Source organism: Halictus rubicundus, chromosome 9 (assembly GCF_050948215.1).
Source record: "Halictus rubicundus isolate RS-2024b chromosome 9, iyHalRubi1_principal, whole genome shotgun sequence".
Lineage (NCBI taxonomy): Eukaryota > Metazoa > Arthropoda > Insecta > Hymenoptera > Halictidae > Halictus > Halictus rubicundus.
This window is the reverse complement of record NC_135157.1, coordinates 6044423-6069289: the sequence shown is the minus strand read 5'-3', so window position 1 is coordinate 6069289 and position 24867 is coordinate 6044423. Positions and strand designations below refer to the sequence as shown.

The 24867-nt window shown below is 39.4% G+C and overlaps 2 protein-coding genes across 8 annotated transcripts; both read left to right on the top strand.

The window, feature by feature from the left end:
• Positions 1-206: 206 nt before the first annotated feature.
• Positions 207-16400, top strand: Aplip1 (JNK-interacting protein Aplip1). Of its 6 annotated transcripts, none has more exons than XM_076793299.1 (8): positions 207-741; positions 4797-5009; positions 8118-8338; positions 10341-10616; positions 11181-11333; positions 11866-12146; positions 12896-13074; positions 13752-16400. In XM_076793299.1, exons 1-8 carry the CDS (start codon positions 659-661, stop codon positions 13822-13824), a joined length of 1479 nt encoding a protein of 492 aa, XP_076649414.1. In that variant the 5' UTR covers positions 207-658; the 3' UTR covers positions 13825-16400. The 6 variants fall into 6 exon arrangements, with proteins under 6 accessions (XP_076649414.1, XP_076649412.1, XP_076649410.1 ...); XM_076793297.1 differs by having other exon boundaries at positions 4797-5021; XM_076793295.1 differs by having other exon boundaries at positions 4797-5021; positions 8097-8338.
• Positions 16401-16437: 37 nt separating this feature from the next.
• LOC143357089 (uncharacterized) lies at positions 16438-24562 on the top strand. Of its 2 annotated transcripts, XR_013082759.1 has the most exons (4): positions 16438-16692; positions 16904-17031; positions 17137-21087; positions 21118-24562. XR_013082759.1 is itself a non-coding variant. In XM_076793306.1 (3 exons), exons 1-3 carry the CDS (start codon positions 16500-16502, stop codon positions 17254-17256), a joined length of 441 nt encoding a protein of 146 aa, XP_076649421.1. In that variant the 5' UTR covers positions 16438-16499; the 3' UTR covers positions 17257-24562. The 2 variants fall into 2 exon arrangements, 1 of the variants encoding a protein (XP_076649421.1); XM_076793306.1 differs by having other exon boundaries at positions 17137-24562.
• The last annotated feature ends 305 nt before the right edge of the window (positions 24563-24867 follow it).

The window sequence follows — 24867 nt, the reverse complement described above, 5'->3', positions numbered from 1 at the left end:
AAGAGAAGGCTCAGAAACAAGTAATTTCGACTAATCTGGTAGTTCGAGTATCGAAGGTTTCAACATTCGGAGCAACATTCTTCGAAGAGACTCGAGCGCCACGGTATTGGCAAGCATCCCCTAGCATCTGTCAAAGGAGTCTGGTCTCGGGCTTTGGTTAATCATCCTGCGGAGCCATCTCCGTTCGTGTCTGTGTCTTTCCGATAAGTCGGTGGGCCTGTATTTCGGTCGGGCAGCGTGTTGCAGCTGCGGATGCAGCTCCGGCTCCGGGTCGCGATTGAAATATTAAATTGGGGGACGTGAAACTGCAGTCGGCGTGCACGGGGAGCGCTCGTTTCGGGTTTCGGCCTCGGTTCGGCCGGCTCGGCTGGTTTCTGCCGTTCGATTTCGCTGGCGGTGTTTCGCACGTACGGAAAGATCGCGGAGCGCACGCGGGGACGTGCGCCCTGTTTCACCACGCAGGAATCAATAGGGTGTCGCGGTGCCGAAGCGCTCGTCTGGGTTAGGTCGTCCCCGAACGTCAGCGACATCTTTCACCGTAGGTTTCCTGGGGGTCGACGAGCAGCTCTCCTCGAGGCCGTCACGGCCGCCTTCAGGACCGACCGTTCTCGACACCGCGGCCCTTTTCTTCCCGATACGATATTCGACCCGATCCGGAATGGCGGACACCGAGTTCGAGGAGTTCCGCCACTACTTCGAGAGGCTGCCCCAACACCTGAAAGCGCCTCTCTCCAATTACACGTGAGTAAAGAACAGACCTTTCTCCTGACACGGGCAAACCAGAACTAGCACGGACAAGCACGACGGTCCCAGCTCGTTTAGAACTTCGGGGGTCTAAGATCTCGCCACCAACGACAACCCTGGTCCCAACCAGTTGGACATTTTAGCAGGCGGTCGGATTCCCGACGTTTCTGTCGATCTACGATCTCGGAAGATCGTTTTTCAGATTTAGACCCCAAATCCCAAAGTGGTTCACGCTTTTGTCCTATTGACATGTTTGTCTGGTTCCTTGCCTGACTTGCTGAAATGCTTTGTCAAATGCCAACCCTTCTAATGCCTGCCTTAGGAAACACTGAAATCATTTAGAAAGAGAAGACGTTAACTATGCTGTGCGCTTTAGACAACAAAGTGAATCAAACCCGCTTGACTGTCCGTAAGGAAAAATTATGGACGTCGCGTATCTGCGACAGTGGCAGCGAACATGTTAAGCTTGAAGCGACGCTTGCGATGGTTTTATTTTACCGTGCGTACCCTGACGTGTCCGTCGTAAACGTAGTTGTTCTGTGGGTGGGTCGGTTGAATATTCCGACGGGGTTGCAGATTAAATATTTAACGATTCTGTTCCCAGTTTCAAATTTTGGCACAAAGACGAATCGAATGATCCAAGGGTGATCAATTTGTCGAGGTCGGTGTGAACGAACGTGTTTGATGATTCGTGCCGATAACGAGAGTTATTACGGATAGACATTTGTTCGAAATTATTGAGAACAGAGCGAAAGATGATTTAGATTGATTACTGTCAACGCTTTAATCGACGTGTTTGCTGCATCGTGCAAATGCGGACGAGACGTTTCAGCGTGACCGCATATGTTTCGCAACGGGTTCAGGTTTCTCCGAAAGTTGAATTATTTAAGGAAATATTTAATTATTTCGGTGTATGTATTTGATACGGATCGATCACAATAGAGTCACGCGTTTTATCGCGTATCATCGTTTCCACTCGGTGTGTTGCATTTTCGGGAGGAGATTAGGGGGGTTAGCTACGGTTGCATTGGGAAGATGCACCGCGGAGGCGCGGTCGATGCTGCTCTTCGTGTGCGAAAGAAATTTAATGCGGAAAGATGCAGTCTCCGTAGAATATTTTTATCTAGGGGTTCGGTGGAAAATCGTTTTCAACAACTTATTTCTGGAATATCTCTACGCAAACTGAAAGCACTTCATGTTACATATCTAGCATGTACTCTTTGTTTGTGGCAGACATTCGAGAAACTGGAAAACAAACTGAACATACATGTAAGCTTATTATCAAATCAGTTTGCACGTACGACGTTCAATTGTGGGCGTTGCGGCGGAAATCGACACGACAAAGATAGAAACGCAGCAATAAAAAATTCTTAGATCAATAGCAAACGCGCCGCGATACGTTCGAAACGATGAATTTCGAAAGGATCTCCGAATAAGTACGAAGGCAATAACGCGACTGTATTTATGCGGCTGATACAGTTCAAGACAAACCAAGCAAGGAGATAGTCAAAGACTTATATTGAATCAACCAGCCCCGCAGACTCCGGAGAAAACGTCCTAGTCATCTTCTACAACCATAGTGATAGCGCTATTCGCTTAGACGTAACGTAATATGCACAGATGCCATCCAAAGGGACATCTCCAAGGGGCATCTCTGCGATATATTTTCTTCTCATCCTTTTATATCAATTTACCCAATGCTCCTGTGGGACGAATAGTACAGGTTCTAGGATATTATAAAAAAAAACCTCTTCGTTTCCAAGTCGAATGAAAATGACACGAGGATTGAAAAAACTGCTTACTCGAAGGTTTAGTTTATTTAGAAGTAACTGGCGGGTTTTCCGTCATTTGGAAAGAAATATACGTTTCTAGTAGAGTATTTCTATCTGTAGGCAGCGATCAGAAATCTACATAGACAGCAGGTAGATTTCGTTTATCCATAGCAAGAAAAAGAATGTACATTTCCAGGCATACCACTTAAAACACAAGCATGTTCGAAACGGATATTTTATATTTTATATAGATAGTTTTTAATCGTTCTATATACGGAAAATGTAAAATAAGACTATCTTACGAACATGCACCTGAAATAGCGCCTTGTTAGCACAGTTGCAGTATAGTATAGTTACACTATCGTCGGAGGCCAATGTACTGTTCTCGCTCCCAAATACAGACGTTTGAAAAAAATGGCTGTATTCGAAGATACAGTGGAGCGTACTATATTGATTACGTTTCTTTTTATTTTGGGCGTGTACAACCCAACGTCAAAAATGAATGAAGAGGGATCGATACGGGTCCAATCGATACTCAAAATTAAACCCATTCCATTACCAGTTCGTCACTCTCGACTATTCGTCTCTTCTCCGTAGACGAATCCAGTTTGCGGTATTAATGGAGTACGCTCGCGCTTCGCTTTTATCGTTAATTATCTAATCGGACGTCCTCATTTCTCCGACGCCGTCGAATTATCTTTAATGAAGCATCCTGGAAATAAGAGAATGCCTTTGTCATGAATTTCTTGATACTTAGACTTTCTTCAGCAGAAAGACGACGAATTATACTTTCTTAAGCAGAAGGATGAGTTATGTTGTACCTCATAGTACTTAATTTTATTACGGCATTTTTTGTATTTTTTCATCTGAAGACTCATGAATTTAATTGTAATATCTACTAGCTTACCATGGCATATAGTGTACAATAGTATGCGTCTAATAATTCTTATTAATTCTTAATTTTGATCGTGATCGAAACATGATTCCGACAATGTCGTCGTTTACCTGTTGGTCGACAGTATTCGAGTGTTTCTTGCTCGTGAAGTGTTTCTTGAGTGTCCTAAACGTGTCAGGTTGCCGAGCTTTGATCCACTCGCCGTTTAAATGGATAATACTTTAAACAGAAGATGTACCGTGTCACAATGCGTTAAAACAATCCGTCTGTATCGCGTATGAATCGATTTCTGACACATTACATAAAAACGTTTTTTTTTAAATTAGATTCTAGACATTTCTGATTCGCAAGAGAGGATTTACTGAACTTTTACTCTGTTTCTTTACTAGAAGATTTCAAGCTTATTTTCGATGTAAGGCAGTCATTTACAAGTACTAGGTCTTTTTATAGGAAAAGTATTAATTACAAATCATTACTACACTGCAGATCGTTGTAGAAAGCCAAAATGGCCCGTAAGAATTATATACTTTCTTTATTGTTGAGAAGTTCGAACTTCCCGCTACGAAAACTCTAGCCCAACATTTATTATCATAATTATAATAAATTATTTAGAATATTTTTTTAACTTTTTTCGCTTGCAATCATTTTAATGCGCCGTTATCCTCCGATGTTTTCATCCGCAGCTTCGTTTTCGAGAAAATCGAGTATGAAAATACAGCGAATACGCACGTTATTCGACAGAAATCGTCTGACGCGTCTGATCATGACAAACCAATTCTACTTCCTGCATATACTGAAGCACGCGAACCTGACGGATCTTTAAACTCGATTTTCTCGGGAACGAAGCCTCAAATGAGAAAATTTTATTCTTTATTTTTTATTTGTTTTTTTTTCACGTAGAATCATCCCCTTCTTGGTTGTACCACCGATGCTGGGACACACTGTATATAACGAAAAAGCACTGTACTTACGTTGAAATCGACTTTGAAAATTGGGGCTTTTGGTCCCGAAGTCCTTGCAAATATCGAGACATTACTGCACTTGTTCAGAATCGGTAAATTTGTCAAATTGACGGGAGACGGATGTGGATAAAATAAATCCAACTTTTCTCAGCCGGGGGAGGGGGGCCACTGGCGTTCAGCCATGAGATCCTAACCCCCTCACCCATTAGCCTAGGGGTGGATTTGGTAGGTATACCTGGAGGCCCCCGGACCGTCCCTTCGGGGCGCCATAGGGCCCAGGGAGTCCCAGATATCCCCGCCTCCCGCTTCCAGGGGTGGTGGGAATCCGTAATCTGAATTACCACCACGTCAAAAAAATAAAAGCTATCCTCAGCCGAGGTTTTTGAGCTATCCGAACTGATCACGAATTGTTGTTGAAAATAGGCTGGTCCACGATGTGATGATAGATGATTCTCCTACATCGTCGCAGTACAGCGACCCCGAGGTCGCCAGAGCTTGCGACGGAGTCGCAGCCGATTCCGAAGACGAGGACGTTGTGGTGATACATCGGCATGACACCCAAAGCGGCCACACTTCCGGCGACGACAGCGAGGATCTCGATCACAACTGCTCCATCGTCGCTGATAGCGACTTTAGGTTGGTAACATCGTAAGTGTGCCAGCATTTTTTCTTCTTGCCTGTAATTTTACTATGTTAGATTTAGATATCTTGTCAGGGATAGTGAAAGTCAATTGATGAAGTATACAGGGTAGTTCGTCTGCTTAACCCTCCGGTGCTCGAGTCGAAAATATCCATTTTTCGTTGACATTTTTTCGAAGATACTCCGGGCTTCTCTCACGTGATGCTATTGTTGCTATACTGCACAACACTGCTCCTACTGAAACAAAAATTCATTGAGGAATTCGAAAATAATTTACGGAAAATTAAAACAGTACAAATTCAATGTATGGATCTCGCAGATCCAACCTGTTCACCGAAGGGTTAAGTTTCCTATCAATTATCAAACGTTTATTAATTTTCTTGATTATCTGCTCCATACTTTGATATACGCGAAATGATTGTTGTACAAAATGAATAAAAATTGTATGTATCATTAACGTTCTCGTGTGCTGAGAAACATTTCTGTCTTCGCAGTACAGTTACAAAATTAAAAAAATTAAATTAAAAATTTTTAAATGTTTGTAAAATTAAATTAAATTTATTGAATTCTGTAGTCACAGAGTTTTACTTTTCATAAATAGAATGCACTGATTCTGCTTCGGACATCCTGTATAGCATTCGATTCTCTGTCCAATTAAAATGAGTTTTCGTCAGTTTTTATATCGTTACTCTTTGGACGCGTATTTGGATAATTCTTCTTGTAACTTTTGCATGCAAGAAGGAATGAATATTGAGTATATGTCTGTCTAGAATTTTTAAATAATTTATTCTTCTATCGCTCCCACAGTGTCACGTTCATATTTATACCATTTTATGATTTTTCTTTCTTTAATGCAAGGATATCAACTTTTACACTTTCAACTTTAGCAATGCATCGTGATGAAAGCAAGTCTGCATTTAAGTTTTCTATGATCGTAATCACACTATCCTTCATCAGTAGAAAAAGAGAATGAATGTACATTAGTAAGTTTATTGGGAATAGATTACATAACATGTTCAACAGTATTTCACACGTTTATATGTCAACGTACACAGTACTCAAAATTGAATTTCCAATCGCTGATTTATTGACAGAGATAGGCAAGATTTTTTTGCAAGTAGCAAACGTCGAACTATTTAGAATTCTAATCAGTTTTATTTGGTGAAAAGTAAATATAAAATTTTGTAGTCTTTTACTTGAAGCTTTTTATGTAGACGATTACAATACTTTATTTATGCAGCTTTAATAATATTTACTTATTTATGAACTTCAGTAACGATCATAATAATAATTTCCATTTCAATTTCCCTTTACAGTATTGTTTGCTTAAGTCTAGACAAAAAATCGTTATTGAGCATATCTAATGGCTGTACGTTTCAATTATTTTAATGTTGACCTTTATAGATTAATTATATTAATTATTTATTTAGACAGATAATAGTTAGTACAAATTCTGAATAATGTCAACAATTTTTCTGGACAAATTCAAATAATGATGAATTAATAAAAAACATTAATAAGAAACGTAAAGATCTTATAATGATCTTTGGTTTGCGAATTTGATAAAAATATTAAAAAGACATTACGAATTTAAGCTTCTGGAAGTGTGCTTGTCCTTTCGAAGGGTGGTGGTAACATTTCGCTAATAAAACAGCTCGTCGAAGTTGTCACACTGATATGTTGTCGGTGACCTATTCAAGTATTCTGCGCCGTAAATGTCGAAGAAGAAAGGACTTTTCTCGCTGCACTGAAACAATATTAACGATCGGAGAGAAGTCTCGGTTTTAACGTTTGAGAAAGCATTTTTGTATTGTAGTTTTGTAACTAATATTTCTGCAAATCGAATTAGTCTACAGTTATAATGGGTCTACAGTTATATAACATAAAACACAAATAAGAATAACGGAGAAACTATAAACACACCATTTTTTTAAAATATCTCTATCCCAGTTCGAGAAAAACGAATTACACAAAGCGCATAAAGTTACGCGCTCTATCAGTCGATAATTAAGCACAAAGTGAGCAACTATATTTTCTAAATATAAATAACAAATATTGCCTCTAAATTAGCAAAATCTGGCATGAACATCTCAAGAGTATTTCCTTGCCCACTTATGCCATTCCCCGGTGGCTTGACAGAGGCTTTGTGAAGCTTTGAGTTAGGTCTGTCCCGAAAACGTTGACACACACTACTGAAAATGCCGCGCCATTTAGCACAGTGCACCACTCCACGAAGTAACTGCATTCGTTCCGCGAAGAATGTACCCAGGTTCTTCCATTAGTAGCAATTCGTACTGTCGGAATTTCTAATGCGCTCATCTCTCGATGTGCGCGGTGCATCTTACACGCGGCTCTTTTTACGAGCGATAAACAATATCGTTGTTTACACTGCCTTTTTTCCGGCGGTCGGAAAATCTATCTGTCTGTGGTCTGTTTGGAAATTCACGTCGGTGCCAAATACTTAAACAGAGATTTTTCCTTTTCATTTCTATTGCTTTCGCGCAACCATGGGAACGAGATGGTTTTATTTTCGTACTGGTAGACTCGAAAATTTCGCGCGAAGCAAGAGATAACATTAAAACGACTGTACGCAAAATAAATTCTTACTGTGTATTACTTAATGTTGACTACAACATAACAGTGCTTAAGAAACGATTTACAAGTCCCAATTTGAACAATTTTTATAAACAGATTATGCAAAAATAAAAATGTTCCGCATCAATTGTAAGAAGCACAGAAATCTATTTTTCTCTTAATAATTTTAATAATTGTAAACGCGTCCATATTCTTAGATTTTTCTTATACTGTCACTGTTTTGTATTTCATTTACTCATTGTTGCTATAAATTCCCAAAATTCGCAGTCTACTTAGAAATACACTCACCTTCTGATTAGACAATTATTTGAAGATCTCTGTCGCTCGAATAATTCGAACCGATGCTGTCTATTAATTGAACGGATTGTTATGGTCTGTTCTCAATGTGTGAACGGTTCCCGAGATTCCAATAAAAAAAAAAAGACACCTCGAACGGCATGGTGAAAGGTAGCTTAGCTCACTACACAACTACCCTTGGGTGACATTAGCTTGTTCGGTGGACTGAGCAGCAGGGGTCGATCGGCAGGCGTCGGTGGACCAGGTCCCGGCGGAGGTGCCACTTCCGTTTCCGGTAACGGCGGCAGAGACAGCGTTGTCAGCGATGTCGGCGACTCTTATTCGAGTTTGAGCTCTTGGCCGACGCCGGAACATGTGCCCTCAAATCGACCGGGAAGCGGCGGTACCGAGCGTCGACGTCGGAGGTTACCGGAAATCCCCAAGAACAAGAAATGTAAGAGAACCATCTATAGTACGAAAGTCAAGACGCTTGCAGTCAGTGATAAAAATATAGGACATCCTATTAATTTGATCATTTTTATCTAGGGGACAACATAAATGCTATTTCTCGTGTACGTACCCCGTTAGCCAAATGCTGTTTCGAGCAAATTTTACGCAATGTTTGTATCACACTTTGCGAGCAAAAGACTTGTCCATTTGGTACATTCGCATTTCACCCAAAGTGACTTTTTTGACCCTTTGAAGAGACAATTACAATTATTTTGAGAATACAGACCGTTCTTTTTTCAATTTTGTTACCATGGCGGAGGTGCTCATTTTGATTCTGTTTACATTTCATATGAAATATTCTTGATATCCGGTAAAATCTATTACTATTTTCTATAATCTACTGCAAATAGCATAATGGACCCAATTACTGTGGCGGTACCAATTGCTGTGCCTATATTAACACTATTAACCTATATTATGACAAAGTCGTTTTTCACGGATTATTGATGGATTATTGTTATCGATGGGTTTTTGTGATGTTTTTACAATAAAATCGGATAGACATGCGTTGCAAAAATACAAAACGTGCGTTGCAAGAATGAACGCAACACGGCAAGACTTTGGCGGCAAAGTGCCCGCGCAAGATGTGTTAATTATACTTATTTTTAAGGAATAATGAATATTAAAAAAGAGATATATAAAATGTGTGTCCCAGCTAATTTGAATGAAAAAATTCCATATCTCTTTTTTAATATTTGTTATGCTTAAAAAATAATGATAATTAATATAGGCACAGTAATTGGTACCCCCAACAGTACTTGGGTCTCTTACCATAGTGCCATATTCGCTAGGAGCCGCCATATCGAAAGGGTTGACACACTAGACGAGATTACTGAGGACACTGCAATTTACGAAGAAGTTTAATGTATTTCATGAAGGTTCGTTAGTTGTACACCTGGAACTTCACGCATACTACAATTCAATAGGCACCACAGTTCACCTCACAAAGACAATGCAACAAAATTCGCATTACTCGTGGGACGACCTAATATTTTCTGGATCTGTAGTTTCCTAACACTTCTTCAGACTGACGCGACGCAACACTGAAAACGAAATAAACACATACAAAATGCAGAGGTATTCAAACATGCTATTGTAAAATTCGGAAAAGTAGACTTCTATAATTTACTGTAAGAGATTTTGCGGTCATTGCCTGTATTTACGGGACACACGCGTATCAACGCTGGAGCAGTGAGATTGAGAGTGAGCGTGGTGAGCATACCACAGTGAGCATGATCTTTGTTCTTTTGGAAATTGGAAATAAACGGCTCAAGCGTACACAATGAAATGTAAATGACATTTTTGAAAAATTGGGAATTACCGGGTGCTTTAAACGTAAAACGTAAAACGAAAAAGAAATTGTTACTCGTTCATCCGCTAAGCTCTTCATTTGTAAAATTACTCTTTCACAAAGTAAAAGTATTGTGCTGCTTCCTTTTCCAAATCAGGGTGCTACATGTTCATAGTCTGGCACAGAAGAATCTGATCTCATGCCGCTCCATTACCACCGCGATCGAAGTATCATTTGAGAATGATGTGACCTTAAGCGTCCGAGACAGTGTGCATTACGAATCGACCATATTCTACGCATTTCTCATCACCTTGTCCGATCGGCGGGTCCGAACGATGTCGCGGATTCGACCGCAGAATCTGCGACCGCAACGAAAGAAAATCCATAATGGCATCTACTTACGTCACGCCACTTGTTCGAGGCGTATTCCCTCGGTGTTTTGTTACGACGGTAACGATCGTTTCTGATTCTATTAATTAATACGCGTCGATCGCGCGTTTCGGCCATTCGCGCTCCGAATCTCACTATGCGAGAGCTTGAAATTTTCGAGCGCCTCTCGCTTTCGAAAACAGGTGTACAGTCGATAGAGTCCCGTCGATACGGCGATACCGATCTCAACGCGATTATCCGTTCGATTAATCGTCTCCGTTTCCAGGTCTGCCTATCGGCCAGATGACCATGCAGTCCTCGTCGTCTCTGGCAGACGAACTGAACGCGGTCAACGGTACCACCTCCGGCAGGCCGCATTTAGTGTTACGAAAATGCCACTCGAGGATCCGCCACGAGGACAGCTCACCTGACAGCGAACGAATGGCGACTGACAGCGGTCATTCCACTGCTCATTCGCCGGAGAACGGGCCGAAAAGTGTCTCACCCATACCTTGCAACACCCTGCAGAACACGGACTCCGCTTCACCTAGTAGTACACCAGGTGACATTGCGAATTCTTCAACATGTGTCATTGTTTAACGGGGTATTCCGGTTTCTCATTTTCAAGAAATCGATTTTTTAACCCTTAGCACTCGTGTAAGGCGTCATTAGAAACTGCTGTATCATTATTCAAAATATTTCTTACATTATTAAATTTGTTTGTATTTAATAAATTACTAATCATTTTGGTATTGTACGAGTTTCACCATTTTCGTATGTGTAACATGAAATCAAATATATAGAAGGGAAATATTCTAGGAAGAAATGTTTCGTTCCGGAGTTAAAATAAATAGCTTCGAGTGCAAAGGGTTAAAATTGTATTTTCTTTAAGTGTAAGCGTTGTAGAATATGCGTACGAAAGGATTTGTTTGAATTCAAGTTAAATCTAAGTTTATTAAACCACGTAAAAATGTTAAATTTATTTCGCTATCTTTCACGTGTGAAACTATAAGAAACTTGAAAAAAATTCGGTTTTTCTTACGATAAAGGTGGTCTACCCCATTAAATTTGCATTTCATTAAATTTTTATGAAACCGTTAATTAATAATTGGTGATTCTCTCAAAGGAAGCGGAGGTGTTCCGTTCACTCAACTGGAGTTGCTCGAGGCGACACATCGAGGACTGCACAAATTCGTGCCAAGACACCACGACGAGATCGACCTCGAAATTGGCGATCCCATTTACGTACAGAAGGAAGCCGACGATCTCTGGTGTGAAGGTGCGTTTATCTACAGTTTCTATTCACAGTAGCCCACGATCGGAGAACTTGGTTAAGATCAGGGATCGAAAGAGTTATGCAACTCTTCTCAATGTTTAAAACTTGGACCGTGGAAATTCTTGAAAAAATATCCTCACATTTAACAGAACATTTTAGAAAACGTGTTAATTATTGAACTACGGATTTTTATGCATAATAAAAATTGTTTACGACCATTGCAAGATACCAGAGCTACATAAACACGAGAATCAGTTTAATATCAATTTTGTATTCCGGGTCTGTGAAGCGACAGTTCCCCAGTGGTGGGGATAAAATTTGGACAGTTACGGTAGAGCATACTGTACAAGAGGATAGACTCATACTTTCCTCTAAATGCACATATGTACATATAAAGAAATACACCTCTCTGACTCTCGTGGTTCTCTTCTTAGTATCTCTTATTAATTCGCTGTCTATTAATTGTTAATCGTTGATTACGTGATTGGTACTAAGGTAGGTTGGTAGTGATTGATCGTTCTGTTTTGTTTTGAAGGTGTGAACCTCAGAACAGGTCGTCAAGGGATTTTTCCATCGGCTTACGCGGTCGACATGGATTACAGTGACTTTGATCCGTCAGCACCGAAAGTCAAGAGGGAACGATACCTTCTGGGTTACCTGGGCTCCGTGGAGACCTTGGCGCACAAAGGTACCGGAGTCGTTTGCCAAGCGGTACGAAGAATCGTTGGGAACTCGCAAGAATCCCCTGTCTCGCAGAGCTGCATCCTGGAAGTGTCCGATCAGGGTCTCCGGATGGTCGACAGAAGTAAACCACGGGTCAGTTTCTAACTGTTTTTTTAGCTGGCTTTTTTAAAGCCGATTGTCTTGCGAATTCGAGTTGAACGAAATATAAATGAGATGGTCAATAATCGTGACCAGGCTGCGGGAGTTTCACGGGAACTGGAATGGCGCGGAAACTCGTTTGCTAAGCTTAGAGTTGTGTCAATGCCTGAATCAAATAAAAATCTTATTTTTTTATAAAACTCTCACGGTGTAGCCACGATTGTCGAGTATACTTGTGGGAGTTTACGAACTTGCTTGAAACTGTAATAGAATTGTAAAATAATTTTGATTCGTCCAGTAGTTCTATTGTTAAGAGTGTGACCGTTTTATGGCTCGGGAAACATTATTCTTTTATGGTACTTTACTCTTTAACGGCGCCAACAGATACAAAAAACATGTACAAAGAAATTACGACGCGTAACTGCACGAACGTATACTTAATTACACTGATGAATTTATTATTTGACGCACTGGTATCGTTCGGAGCGTATTTCAGCTTTAACAAAGAGAGGAATAATGATTCGTTTCATAATTACAAATTAGTGGTTAATGGTTACGTATTACGCGCACGGGCCACGGTTACTGATTCTCCTCCTCGGGAATGAATAATTAATTGCTGATTACACACTTGACAGAGTTGATTTGTTAATGAACATCGAACAGTTCAATCTTCGAATTTCACTGTCCGTATCGTGGTTATCGATTTGGAATTTTCACGATGTTTTGTTATTCTGTTTTTACAGAAAAGCCAGAGACCCTGTCACGATTATTTCTACTCGCTGAAGAACGTTTCCTTTTGCGCCTTTCATCCTCGCGATCATCGCTACCTCGGCTTCATCACGAAGCATCCTACTTTGCAGAGGTTTGCTTGTCACGTGTTCATTGGCCAAGAATCCACGAGACCCGTCGCCGAAGCTGTCGGGTATGCATAACACACGCTCTATTCTTTTCAGTTTCTCCTTTGTTTTCGTTATTCATTAGATGAAAATACACCCGACTCTTTTTTTACACGATTTTGAAATAACACGGTCAAAAAAGAAAATATAGAATGGATCCAAAAGGCAAACATTAAATTTCTCGGTCTCGAGAAATTGTCGATGTTTAAACAAATAGCACAATAATATTCCTGGTATCATTTTAACTGAAGGGAAAGACTTCGAAATCTGTCAATCTGTGGAAGGTTTATTCGCAAACAAAATTTTTTAACGTTTTCACAGAGGTTTCAATTTATAGAATTTTTTCGGGGAAAAATAGGTCATGTGCAAAAGCACGGTTGTTTTCTACAAAATTACAATAGGTTAAATACCGTCAATTTCTCCGAAATGTTTATACTCAAATACTTTTCGGATTCACTGGACATATCTCAGAACTTGCACAGCTAAGTTTTCATTTATTATTTTGTAACATATGTACCGTGTAAGAAAAGAGTTGAGCGTATTCTTGAGTTCGAAAGAAAAAATTCTGCAGACCGTAGTGTCGTCACATATATTGTGTGCATCTCTACCTCGTCTATCGAGGCATTACTGTAGTTAAAATTCTCTGTAAGTTTTCCGCGGTGTGCATAATAATAAGCCTAAATCTCCAATATTCTCTTCGTAGGCGTGCTTTCCATCGGTTCTACACGAAGTTCATCGAGACTGCTTTCCCGATAGAGGATATCTATATTGAATAGATTATACTGCTGGCCTGTTCTATAGCGGCTACCAAAGAAAAGATAAACACACATTCCCTTGAGCCCTTGTACATACTGCCCTTAGCTGTAGATATAAAATGACAAACGCGAATCAAACACCCAATTAAAAGACATATGCATGTGTGTATACACATACACCTCTATGTATATCCATATGAATATACACTGCCTGTCAAAAGTACGGGACCAGGCTTCGCGATCAATAAAAGGGGATGATATTATTTCACCGTGGCACAATGAAGCTCGCGTAATCGATAATTACGTAACTCATTTGTATTTCATTATAGCGTACAGAGTATTCTTCAATCTGGACACATTATGATACCTTCTGTACTCGTAAATAGGGAGACCTGGTTTCATATTCTTGATCGGTAGCGTTCATGTTAATATAGATGTACATACAGTACAGATATATATGTGTATTTATGTGATACGTATACAGATATATCTGTGTATAACTATGTATATGTACCGAGCAACTTCGGAGAGCGTCACGACGGGACCGATTCCAGCGCCATTTTTCTTTTTCTTTTCTTTTCCTTTCGAATGTTCGCTTTTTACAAGTAGATACGATCGTTCGCGTTAAGATACTTCTCCCCCCTCCCGAATTCACTATCAACCCCCTACCCCTCCATATCATACTCCACATGATCCATTTCCGAAATGATCCGACGGATTCATCGATCACGATAATTTCCACGTTTTTGTTACGCGATGGAGCGCGAGTTGAACACCGGACGAGAGAAATCTTTAATATTCGACTTAACTAATTAATACGGATAAGAACTAATCGCCAACCCCTCGATCCTTCGACCAAGATAACCGTATAGCGACACGTAGAAAGATAAACGACAATAGTGTGGATCGTTCCGATATTGAAAAAAAAAAAATAAACGAACAAAAACCCAAAAAGAAACAGAAAAAGGAGAAGAAAAGAACCGCGGTGGTTTTTCGTTTTCTTCGTCGTGTCGACGGTTTCGATGCCGATCCGTTTCTTTTGCTTTTTCCTACCTTTCGTTCGACCGTCAAGCCATTTTTCGAATATATATTACTTTTCGCCAGCCCGATTGCGTTTATCAACGGCAACGAAATAACGAACAAAAAGAAAAGAAAGAAAGAAATCCCCCGCGAACGACGATCTCGTCATCGCGCACGCGCCAAGGAAAAAACATATTTTATCGTATGGGTATTTTAGAGACTCGTATATTTTTCTATCTTTCTTTCCGGAGAAATCGTTAATATTATAGGTTACGTCGTTAACGATAAGGCATTGACGTTTTTAGATGATCTTCGATACCGCGAGTCCTTCGTTCACCGTCGCAAAAAACCGACCATCGTATAAATTATAAATCGAAGCGCACATTGGCCTCTCTATGTATCAATTGTATCGATTACTATACCGCGTCGTCGTAGCGTTTCGCGAACACTCGCGCAATTATTATTACCAATCAAATCGAACGCACCGACAAAACGATGAGCAAGGGAATAACGATGCCCTCGAGTAAATTGCGATTATTAATTTGTACCGCTTATACCACCGTTGTGTCGTTTTAATTGGCGAGTCTCGTTACCAGTCTTAGAAATTTCGTTCTAATGTTGTTGAACGCGCCATTTCTCGTGGACGCGGCTGTGTATAGATTGTTAAGAAAATTGGTTCACGGCTCACAGGATAACTGATAGTCGCAATACCGAGTAACTATATCGCAGATGTCCATGATTCATGTTTTTGTAGCTGGACCATTTGTGTTCTGACAAATGAAGAAGAGGAGAAAATGTAATGATATTCTTAACGAAATATTTTCTAGTTAAAAGTTACGTCTGAGGGCTGTACGTTTTGAACAGTTAATAAGTCGAGGCGAATCAATACTTTGACCATCGTGATCAACTATCAATGTTGCTGTGTCGTTAATATACATAGTCCTATCATCATAGGATTAATGTTGTCACGAGGAGGTACGAAAATAGGTACTGGCCTCAGCTGTCTATGCGGCTTCGTCGCTGCTTATAGTGTTGGGATTCATGCTGTCACACATCCACGCTTTCATGTGGTCTGCCGACGAGGATGTTCGTCGTGGTCCCTCATGCTCGCTCACTTTTCCTTTGACGTAGTGATCCCTTTTCTGGGATTTTCTGGTAGCGTCCTTATCTGGGAACTGCGAATTTCAGCACGCATTGTTTTACTTAATCCCGTTCTATTTCAAATTTCCAAACGAGGTGCACGGATCTCACATTATTAGCTCTCGCGCCTGAGGTAAATGTCGCTCCTCGTGTCTGTTAACGTGGTTACGGTGTGATCGTTAATCACGAAACCTTTGTAATATTTGTCATTTGCCGCTTGGACTGCGTTGCAGGTGTCCATACTTTCACCCTTTTTTACCCTTTTACCCTATCGGTGGAATTCGCGTAAAAGCGGTCTCGCGACCCGCAGTTATGGCACCGCCTGACGACGTCCTAGTGACTCTTCTCCCCGCTACGTCTCGCGGCTGGCATAATCACCTCCGGCTCGATGTCGCGGTGCCGAATTTTCCTGAAGATGGCCGATCTCCCATCAAAGTGGACAAGCAGCGATGTTCTGGTGCGAAATCCCTGCAGTTTTGCATCCCTTGTTGAGGATTTGCGACGCAAATCCCTTCCACCCTGACTGTTTCTCGAAGATGCTAATTTATACGACACCCAGTGCAGGTTTAGCAGTTTCCCTCGGAGCCCGGGTAACTGGTGGTCCGAGTTCAAGGACCTCGGCGGTCTATCCTGCGACGGGTGTGGTTTTTGTGTCTTCTTCAATGGGGCTCTTTGCGGTGCATAATGGACTCAACTCGAAGATTCCAAACATCGTTCCCCGATTACCAAGTATGTAGTGCTATGGCAGAAGGGGTTAATCTTGGTCAATAACGACGATGTCCCCTTTTCTATGTACTCCCCCTTTGGAAGCCATAATATTCTTCCAGCGACCTGCCCACTAGCGGAAGCGCTTCTGAAATTCATCTTTCGGAATCGCCAACAGCTGCCTCGTCACGTTTCGTTTAATGTCTTCTACATCCTCGAATCCTTGTTCTTTCAGAAGATTTTTCAATTTGGGGAACAGGCAAAAAGCGTGGGGAGCCACGCCAGGATTGTACGGAGGCTGACGAAGTTGCATTACGCCGTGTTTCACCAGGAATTGCTGGATATCTTGTGACCAATGGGCAGGTGATTCTTTGCTAGACACGTTCGGTCATGCTGAAACGCGACGTTCACGAGTTTCGACTGAAACAATTGTGTACCGTTGTTGACTGAAGAACGTCTGCTCTTCAGATGGAGTTTGGATATTTCTATTTTGTTGGCTTTGAGGTGCGGCTATGGGGTTCAGAGATTCCTCTTCTTCGTCCGAAGTGTTATTTTCAGTTGATGAAGATTCGTACTCCATGGTGCTGATTTGATTGGAAGTAATTCGTTGGACCGGAGGTATTTCTTGCAGAAGTGTACTTGGAGACGTAGTGGTTGCGCTCCTGAAAGACGTGGATGTGACTATTGCGTGGTTGAACGTATCATTACATTTAGATCTTCCCCACTTCGATCTGCCGGTACTATTGCATTGTCTGAGAGATTTTGTTCGTAAAGGAACTTATGTCTTCTGTTGATTCCTCCGCATTTTCTGATCCAGGCTGTGTAAAAAAGTCCATTTTAACTTAATGCAAAAAAAAAACAAAGTGAAAGATAAGCTTAAAGTTAAAAAAGAAACTATAATCGATCGTTATCTTTTTCAGTCCTGTAGTACGAATTAGTCGACTCAGTCTCTGATTTTTAGCCTAAGGATTATCCTTTGAAGAGTGGATTTTTTCTTTCTTCTCTCTTCAAACTGCCTCGGAACAGTTTCGTAAACTGCTGGAGTATCACGATATCTCCAAGGACATCGTTAGTCCTTATCAGTTCCTCATTCAGTCCTAATATGTGTAAAAATGTGTAATATGTGTTAAAAAAATTTATGGTTCATTCAAGTACATTAAAATTCAGACGCAATTCGTGCGGTGCAAATAACAATGGTCGACAGTTTGAAATATAGCGCGAATAAAATTGAGATTTCGTTAACGAAACTGTTCTATCATTACAAGTTGAGCCATCTTGTATGATTACACGTTCAGACCTAATTTCAAATAGTCGATTTTTCTCTCTTGCGCTTATCTCTCGCTATACGTTGACAAGTTAACTTACAACTTCATGTTTATAGAAAATGTTACGAGTTCTAACTTTTGTAATAGTTCGGACAGATGCAGATGTACGTTCTGAATTTTGAAGTTGTTTTAAATGGTGTCTTGTTACTCGGTATTAATATTTTTACCTCTACCACGGTCGAACACCGGTTTTTTATTTTGAAATTATTGAAATTATCAAGACATTTCCACGAGGAATGATTATATCAATTTCATTATTCAAGCAAGCAATAAAACCCGTAAGAAGTCTAAATAAATTCAATTAACTCTTTAAATTTTCTCCAAATTTTTTTTCGAGGTTTTTTTAACCTTTTCATAATACACACTTTTAGTGCTCGTTAGGCTTAAGCATTTTCTTTACTGGATTCAGCGAGTATTATTTATCCTATACAGTCGTGGACCTCTTCTTGGCACAGTTACGATTACAGAGATCTGTTTTTATAAATAAAACTCGCCATTTTTCCGTTTATTTAAGGAAACGTTTCTATGATTACTTACGTGCTTGGGATTTGATCCACGCTGTACACGTTGTTAAGCTGCTCGATTTTACAGTATGTTGAATAAAAATTGAGAGACAAAACCGCAGTGCTTACTCTCATTGCTAAGAGACTCTGTCTGCAACCATCGTCTATCAATTATACGTGCCTTTGATTGAGATCGCCTCGAGTATCGTGCCTTTCCGATTATTTTCTCATACAGGTACAAATTAATATCATCCGTGTGTATAGGTGTCATTGTTGCGATTCCGACGATAACGACGTTTTCTCTCTCTCTCTCTCTCTCTCTCTCTCTCTCTCTCTCTCTCTCTCTCTCTGTCTATCTCACTCTCAGTCACATACACTCACCGACTTTGTCTTTGAAACTTTCATAAAGCGACTCACACACGTCGTCAGGGTAGATTAAGATGGCGCGTAATGCCAAGAAATAAAAAGAGAACGAAACCCGAACAAAACTTTTCAATACGTTCGTGACCGTCACCTCCTTTTTTTTCAACACCGAACTGGATCGAGCTGATCTTATGGAATCACGAAAATAAGGATTGTGTTGGCTCGTTGAGAATATATTCGTTCATACGAGCGCGCAGTAGTTTTTAAATATTTATGAAAATGGTAGAGGACATCGGGTCTAGTTGACTAATTCCCTTTGATTATTATAGTTCCGAGTAGATTTGATACGTTACCGCCACAGAAGTTCGCTTGTTACGCCAGGAAGAATAAAAAATCTAAAATTATAAGCAGATATGTCCTTTGTGTCAACTATTTACAAACTTTCGACCACTACATGATGTTTAACACTAAACTTACCACGGTCAAAATGGCCGTTTTTCTATTTCACAATTATTCAAATTATAAAAACGTTTTCGTAGGAAATTACTGAATTGACTTCTTCATTTAACCACATACTATAATGAATTCTCCCTTCTATAAGACGTTTCGCTCTTATATGTTTTGTCCTTGGTAGGTTTAGTGTTAATATTTGTCACGATACCTTGCAGAATTGCAATTTACAGCAATTTATTTGATCCAGTGCGTGGTGGTTTTCTATGTGCAACCCTTAACATGGGAACATTGGTAACAAAAAAAAACATCCTCCTGAAATCAATGAAAATGCAAACATATTAAGTCCTGATCAGGTAAGGCCATTTTCAAAAATAGTTGCACGACTGAAAGCCGAGAAAAAAAGAGACAAAGTCCTAGTTTAAATAGACATTTTAGTACCAGAAGTATTGCAACAAGACAAGGGAAGTAGTGAAAAGAACATGCACATAATAGAAAAAAAAAAGAATTATTATTATAAACAAAAAAAAATATTATTATTATTCAGAAGAAGAATACTAAAGACAAAGTCAGAAGCGATAGACAATTTCTTGAACGCTTAACAATAAATGTCAAGTCAACTGAAAAAGGTTTTTTTATTTACTGCTTTCGCAATCAAATTACGATAAAAACAGCAAGCTCAATTTAAGCGATTTTTAAAATTGAACTTGTACACGTTGGCAAACGCGTAAACTCTAGACAAATTCATTTACAAAAATTGAAAATGTTACAAATCAGTCAACTAGACCTTCCCTACTATTTCGAGTAACTTGGAAAGAATTAGGCTACACGAATTTGAGCTTGCTAACCTCAACTCCGATGTTGAATATAATTGCAGAAGACGGTTAAAAATGAGTGTGTCCGAGTATTTTTCTCAGCACGTAGAAATCGCTGCGCGCTCTCAAGTTCACGCGTCCGGTAGGAGTCATGGTGTACATAAGTCATGGTGTAAGACTCACTCTACGCGACCGTAAGTCACGGTGTTTTGTTTTTCGAAAGGCTTGGAGCGAAACCGCGCATCACTATAATACGTTCCCCTAACTTTCGATATTTTTCGACGGGGCTGTTCGATTGGGGATTCGATTCGGAGCTTCGTCGCCCGAACGGTACACACGATTATGACGGTATAGTTGCAATTTTGGTAGCGATACGAAGTAATAAATCCTTGTTATTGATAATAACCATCGGCTTTCTCTGCTAGCAGGCGAGAACCAGCGGGCAAAAGTCTGCGGTTCTAATTTTTGCGAACATATCTCGAAGCGTCGGACGGTTGCCCTATCATCCAAACTACAGTGAAGAGCAAAATTGAACCAATGAATCCAGTTCTCCGAAAAATCGTAATTTGTGTATTTACTGACACAGAGTCACAAAAATCTCGAGAAAATCGTATGATTTTATTATATGATTAATAGACTGCTTATTTTGCGATAACACAAAAATGGATTCGTAGAGACGAACCTGTAGAGACATTAGAAGAATTGAATGATGTTGGTATATTATTCTCGATTTGTTAAAATTGTTAGAAGCGGAAATGCGTTGTTATTTAACTTCTGTTTCCTACAATTGACTTGGACAATTCTTATTTCGGATAAAGATCCGCAGCCTAATAATTAATAATTCTAGTCTAAACATTCCTTTTGTGGATTAAAAGTTTGACTGTTACGGTAGAGATCTTTTCGACAGTTACGGAGAGAATACTGTAGTCAACCAGTTCTAGAAATGCGATCTGTATTAGTTTTGTATAAAACGCTGCACAGAACTCTTCAGAGGACTACAATGAACCATGTTTCACAGGACATTAAAAGAGAAGTGCCTGTTTGATTGAAAAACCGAATGGACAACGCGAAAATTAGGTAAAAAGTGTGGATTTCTATTAAGTATGCAAAGACGACGGAAAATACTGTAACTATAGTAAATGGATCCAAATGAAAATATGGCCCTCGAGAACTTTTCGTGACCTCGTTTTAATTAATACGTAAGTAACGATTTTCTGATAAAATAGTTTCGTCGGCTCAATTTTACTTCTTACCGTATGTTTGGCTGATCGAATTACTTTTTCGTTAAGCCTACGCTCAAAGAGGTAAAGACATAGCATGAAAACGATGCTGGAGATGAAAGGACCGTTGAAAGGAAATCGAAAGAGTCTGAAATGATGTTTTAATTGTGATGAGATCTGTAATCCTTGGTCGTTGCGGGCCAACGGGTCTTGCAATTATTTTAAGAATCTGTTGTGTAATAAATAACTCGTGATTTTAAATATTTCATTATCCAGTATGTACATATACATAGTTTTTTTTCTGTTTCCTTCTTTTTCATATAATAACGTTCACGAAGCAGAGACAGGAGACGAGGAGGAAAATACATTTAAATGACAATGGGTTGCAACGTCCATAAATTTTTTTTCATATAATTTCTACATATATTTCTTTCCGGCAGTATTATTTACAAAAATGTTCCACCTCCTACGAAGTCTTGATAATTCAGTCTTGACACAAGTTATACGTGTACATGATCCCAATCGTTATATATTCTTTCATCGATTATTATTATTTTCAGAATCCATATTCTTTTTTTTCTTTTCTTTTATGCTTCAACTTGTTTCTAATAATTTTGCTTTTGCTCTACAAGCGTTTCTTTCGATCGTATAAATCGATATACTTAAAGAAAAAAAAAAAAAACGGAATTTGGAAAAAAGTTACTGCAAGAACGTAACCGTTAGACCAATTTCACGAATTCTCCGGTTCCAGGGAGAATCTTTTGTCTTTCGTTTGTTTCGTTAGAAAGTGGAAAACGAACGTCTGTCTCGATATCAATTGATTGTTTGTATATAACGGTAAACCCTCGCTTCGAATCAAAATTTTCCTGTCCATCGTCTTCTACGCTGCTCTAAAGCGACTCGACTGCAAACATTTTTATAAATTTCTGCGTGAATCACCTTGTCGTGAGTATCGACACTTATTTTCTCTCTCTCTCTCTCTCTCTCTCTCTCTCTCTCTCGGTCTGGAAGAACAGAGGAACGAATTTCGGATTACATCGTTACATCGTTCTTTGGCAATCTATAAAGAGTCATACACCTCCTACTTTAAGACTATCTTGCGTTTTTGTATGTTTCTACCATCTTTCGGTTTCACTGTTCTATCGTACTATCCTAATCGGGGGAGAAAAACAAGGAGAACACGCGTGGCGCATGTAAAAGTTGAATACAAGTTTAATACGAAAATACTCAACAAAATCGAAGACTCTTGTAAATATTCACATGGAATACGGAAAATATACAATGAATGGAATAAACATTTAATCTGTGTTTTAATTCGTTACATTCTCGCCCGTCGTACGAGACGCCCCGAAGATGATCTCGTTCGGGTGAGAACCGTTCGAGCAGCGTTCTAAAAAGGTAATTCAGAGGTGCATTTCTCTTCAGAGAAGCTCGCGGATACGCGAATCACATTCTCGCTGCCTTATCAACTACGGCGAAATTTACATAATGTTTAACAAGTCTCGGAGACAGAGATTAAAAATTATAGTGACTGTACAAAGATGCTCGCTCGATACTTCATTCTTGTACACGATATCTGCCAATCGATGTGAGTCGTTCGAATATTTCCAATCAATCAAACACCGAAGTCGCTAAGAATTTTAAGCTTTTACGGCGAACCGTTCGCATGCTACGTCAACAAGATTTGAATTTATAATAAATTAATTCGACCAATAAGATTACCCGTGATTTGCGGTGAAACGACTCTTTGAAACTTATTGGTTCCATTTTTCACAAACAAGATCGCGAAGAGGCGATCCTTTCGCGGGAAGATTTTGAAAATAGTCCAAAGCATTGATCCAAATGAAATATTGCGAATTTATCATAATATTGATCCAAGCAGACATTCTTGCAGCATTCTGCTCCGAAAGATACGTATATATAATGTATATATGTGTATATATATATACATATATATATGTACATATATACACATACTATAAACATACAATAAGGACGCGCGTAATCATGGCCGGTTGCGACCTGCGTATGCAACTTACAGAAAGAAATTGTAAAAATCACTTATGTGCAAACAGCAGAGTATAAAATATAACAAAGGTAGTATTTACAAAGTCGTAAGATTAAACATTAGCTTAGCGAATTCTGTAGTGCCGTCTGTTTATGTCACACAATGATATTTGCGCGGATCGAGCGTGTTGAAGTGTTGAGAACGAAACGTTTCACGTTATTTTATTACAACATGAGCTTTCTACTTTGTCGACCTATTATGTTCTTTACTGTAAACAGCGAACAACTAGAGTAACTCACCAACGACTGCCACTGTATGTTTGAACTGGGTAATAAAATTTAAAAGATAAAAAAGATTTATTGTCAAAGAATTCACGAGACATAGGGTAAGGAACCCAATTACTGTGGGGATACTGTGCTTATATTAATTATACTCATTTTTCAAGCATAATGAATATTAAAGAATGAGATATTAAATTATTTTCAATAAAATCAGTTAGTACGTTAAAAATCTCTTTTTTAATATTTGCTATGCTTCAAGAATAAGTATAATTATATAGGTACAGTAATTAGTAGCCACACAATAAATGGGTCCCTTACCATAGATATTCGCCTGACCTACACGAAAATTTTGTTCAATAATTTCGTCAAAGAAATACCGAATTATAGTTTATGACAGTTTTTGGTACATTACCCCGTAAATGGTAATATATGAGAACCAATGTATTATTGTTACATAAATTCGTTCTTTAGTTAACGAGACATCGTGGATATTATATATCTTTCCCGACTGCTAATTCTCAATAACGATTGACCGTGGAATGCTATTCCACGCGCTTGCTTCCTATTCCTGAGAAATACAAAACATGACCGAGGTGGCGGCTAAGCTCGAAACTGCATCGCTGACGAGCACCACGAAACACATTTACAATATCTTATTTCTTCTTGCTCGATAGATTACAACGGCGAGAGAGTGACACTAAACACAGACACTTGAAAACTTGCTGTTTGTACTACAACGATCAATGACGAATCGGAAAGTCTGCCATTCACTTAACTAAACGCCCACAACACGATGGATTATACAAGAGTAACTTTATCTTTCTTAGTAGTAAGCTAGTACGTAAAAAAGTTTGGATTCTCTGATCGAGGTCGAGCGATTTGCGGGAGGCGAACGATCGGTCGAAGTTTCTTATTTTTCACGAGAAAAACAAACAGCATAACTTGTATTAAGCTCTTCGTGATTTCTTAATACAGCAGATCGTCGGTGCAATCCTCGAAACAAGGATCTTTGCGTTCCATTTTGAAACTCTACATTCGAAGCAGCACAGAAATGTCTCCTCTAGGAACTTCTTTAAAAAGTATTCTCATGGAATAAATATTTTAACATCTGTATAATAAAAGTTCCACGAAAACAGTTTATCTAGAACGTTCATTAGAAAGAGAAACACCAACAATAGTTGAGCTTTGAATTATTTACATAAATATTGAATAACGTGTTCAGACTATCAGTTTA

What these genes read in the sequence shown, in the direction of transcription:
- LOC143357089 (XM_076793306.1), top strand. Translation starts at nt 16,500, where the DNA reads ATGCTAATTTATACGACACCCAGTGCAGGTTTAGCAGTTTCCCTCGGA. An exon ending in CATCGTTCCCCGATTACCAA is followed by an intron (nt 16,693 to 16,903) that starts GTATGTAGTGCT and finishes TTGTTCTTTCAG; the next exon opens with AAGATTTTTCAATTTGGGGA. An exon ending in ATCTTGTGACCAATGGGCAG is followed by an intron (nt 17,032 to 17,136) that starts GTGATTCTTTGC and finishes TCTGCTCTTCAG; the next exon opens with ATGGAGTTTGGATATTTCTA.
- Aplip1 (XM_076793295.1), top strand. Translation starts at nt 659, where the DNA reads ATGGCGGACACCGAGTTCGAGGAGTTCCGCCACTACTTCGAGAGGCTG. An exon ending in TTCACCTAGTAGTACACCAG is followed by an intron (nt 10,617 to 11,180) that starts GTGACATTGCGA and finishes ATTCTCTCAAAG; the next exon opens with GAAGCGGAGGTGTTCCGTTC. An exon ending in CGACGATCTCTGGTGTGAAG is followed by an intron (nt 11,334 to 11,865) that starts GTGCGTTTATCT and finishes TTTGTTTTGAAG; the next exon opens with GTGTGAACCTCAGAACAGGT.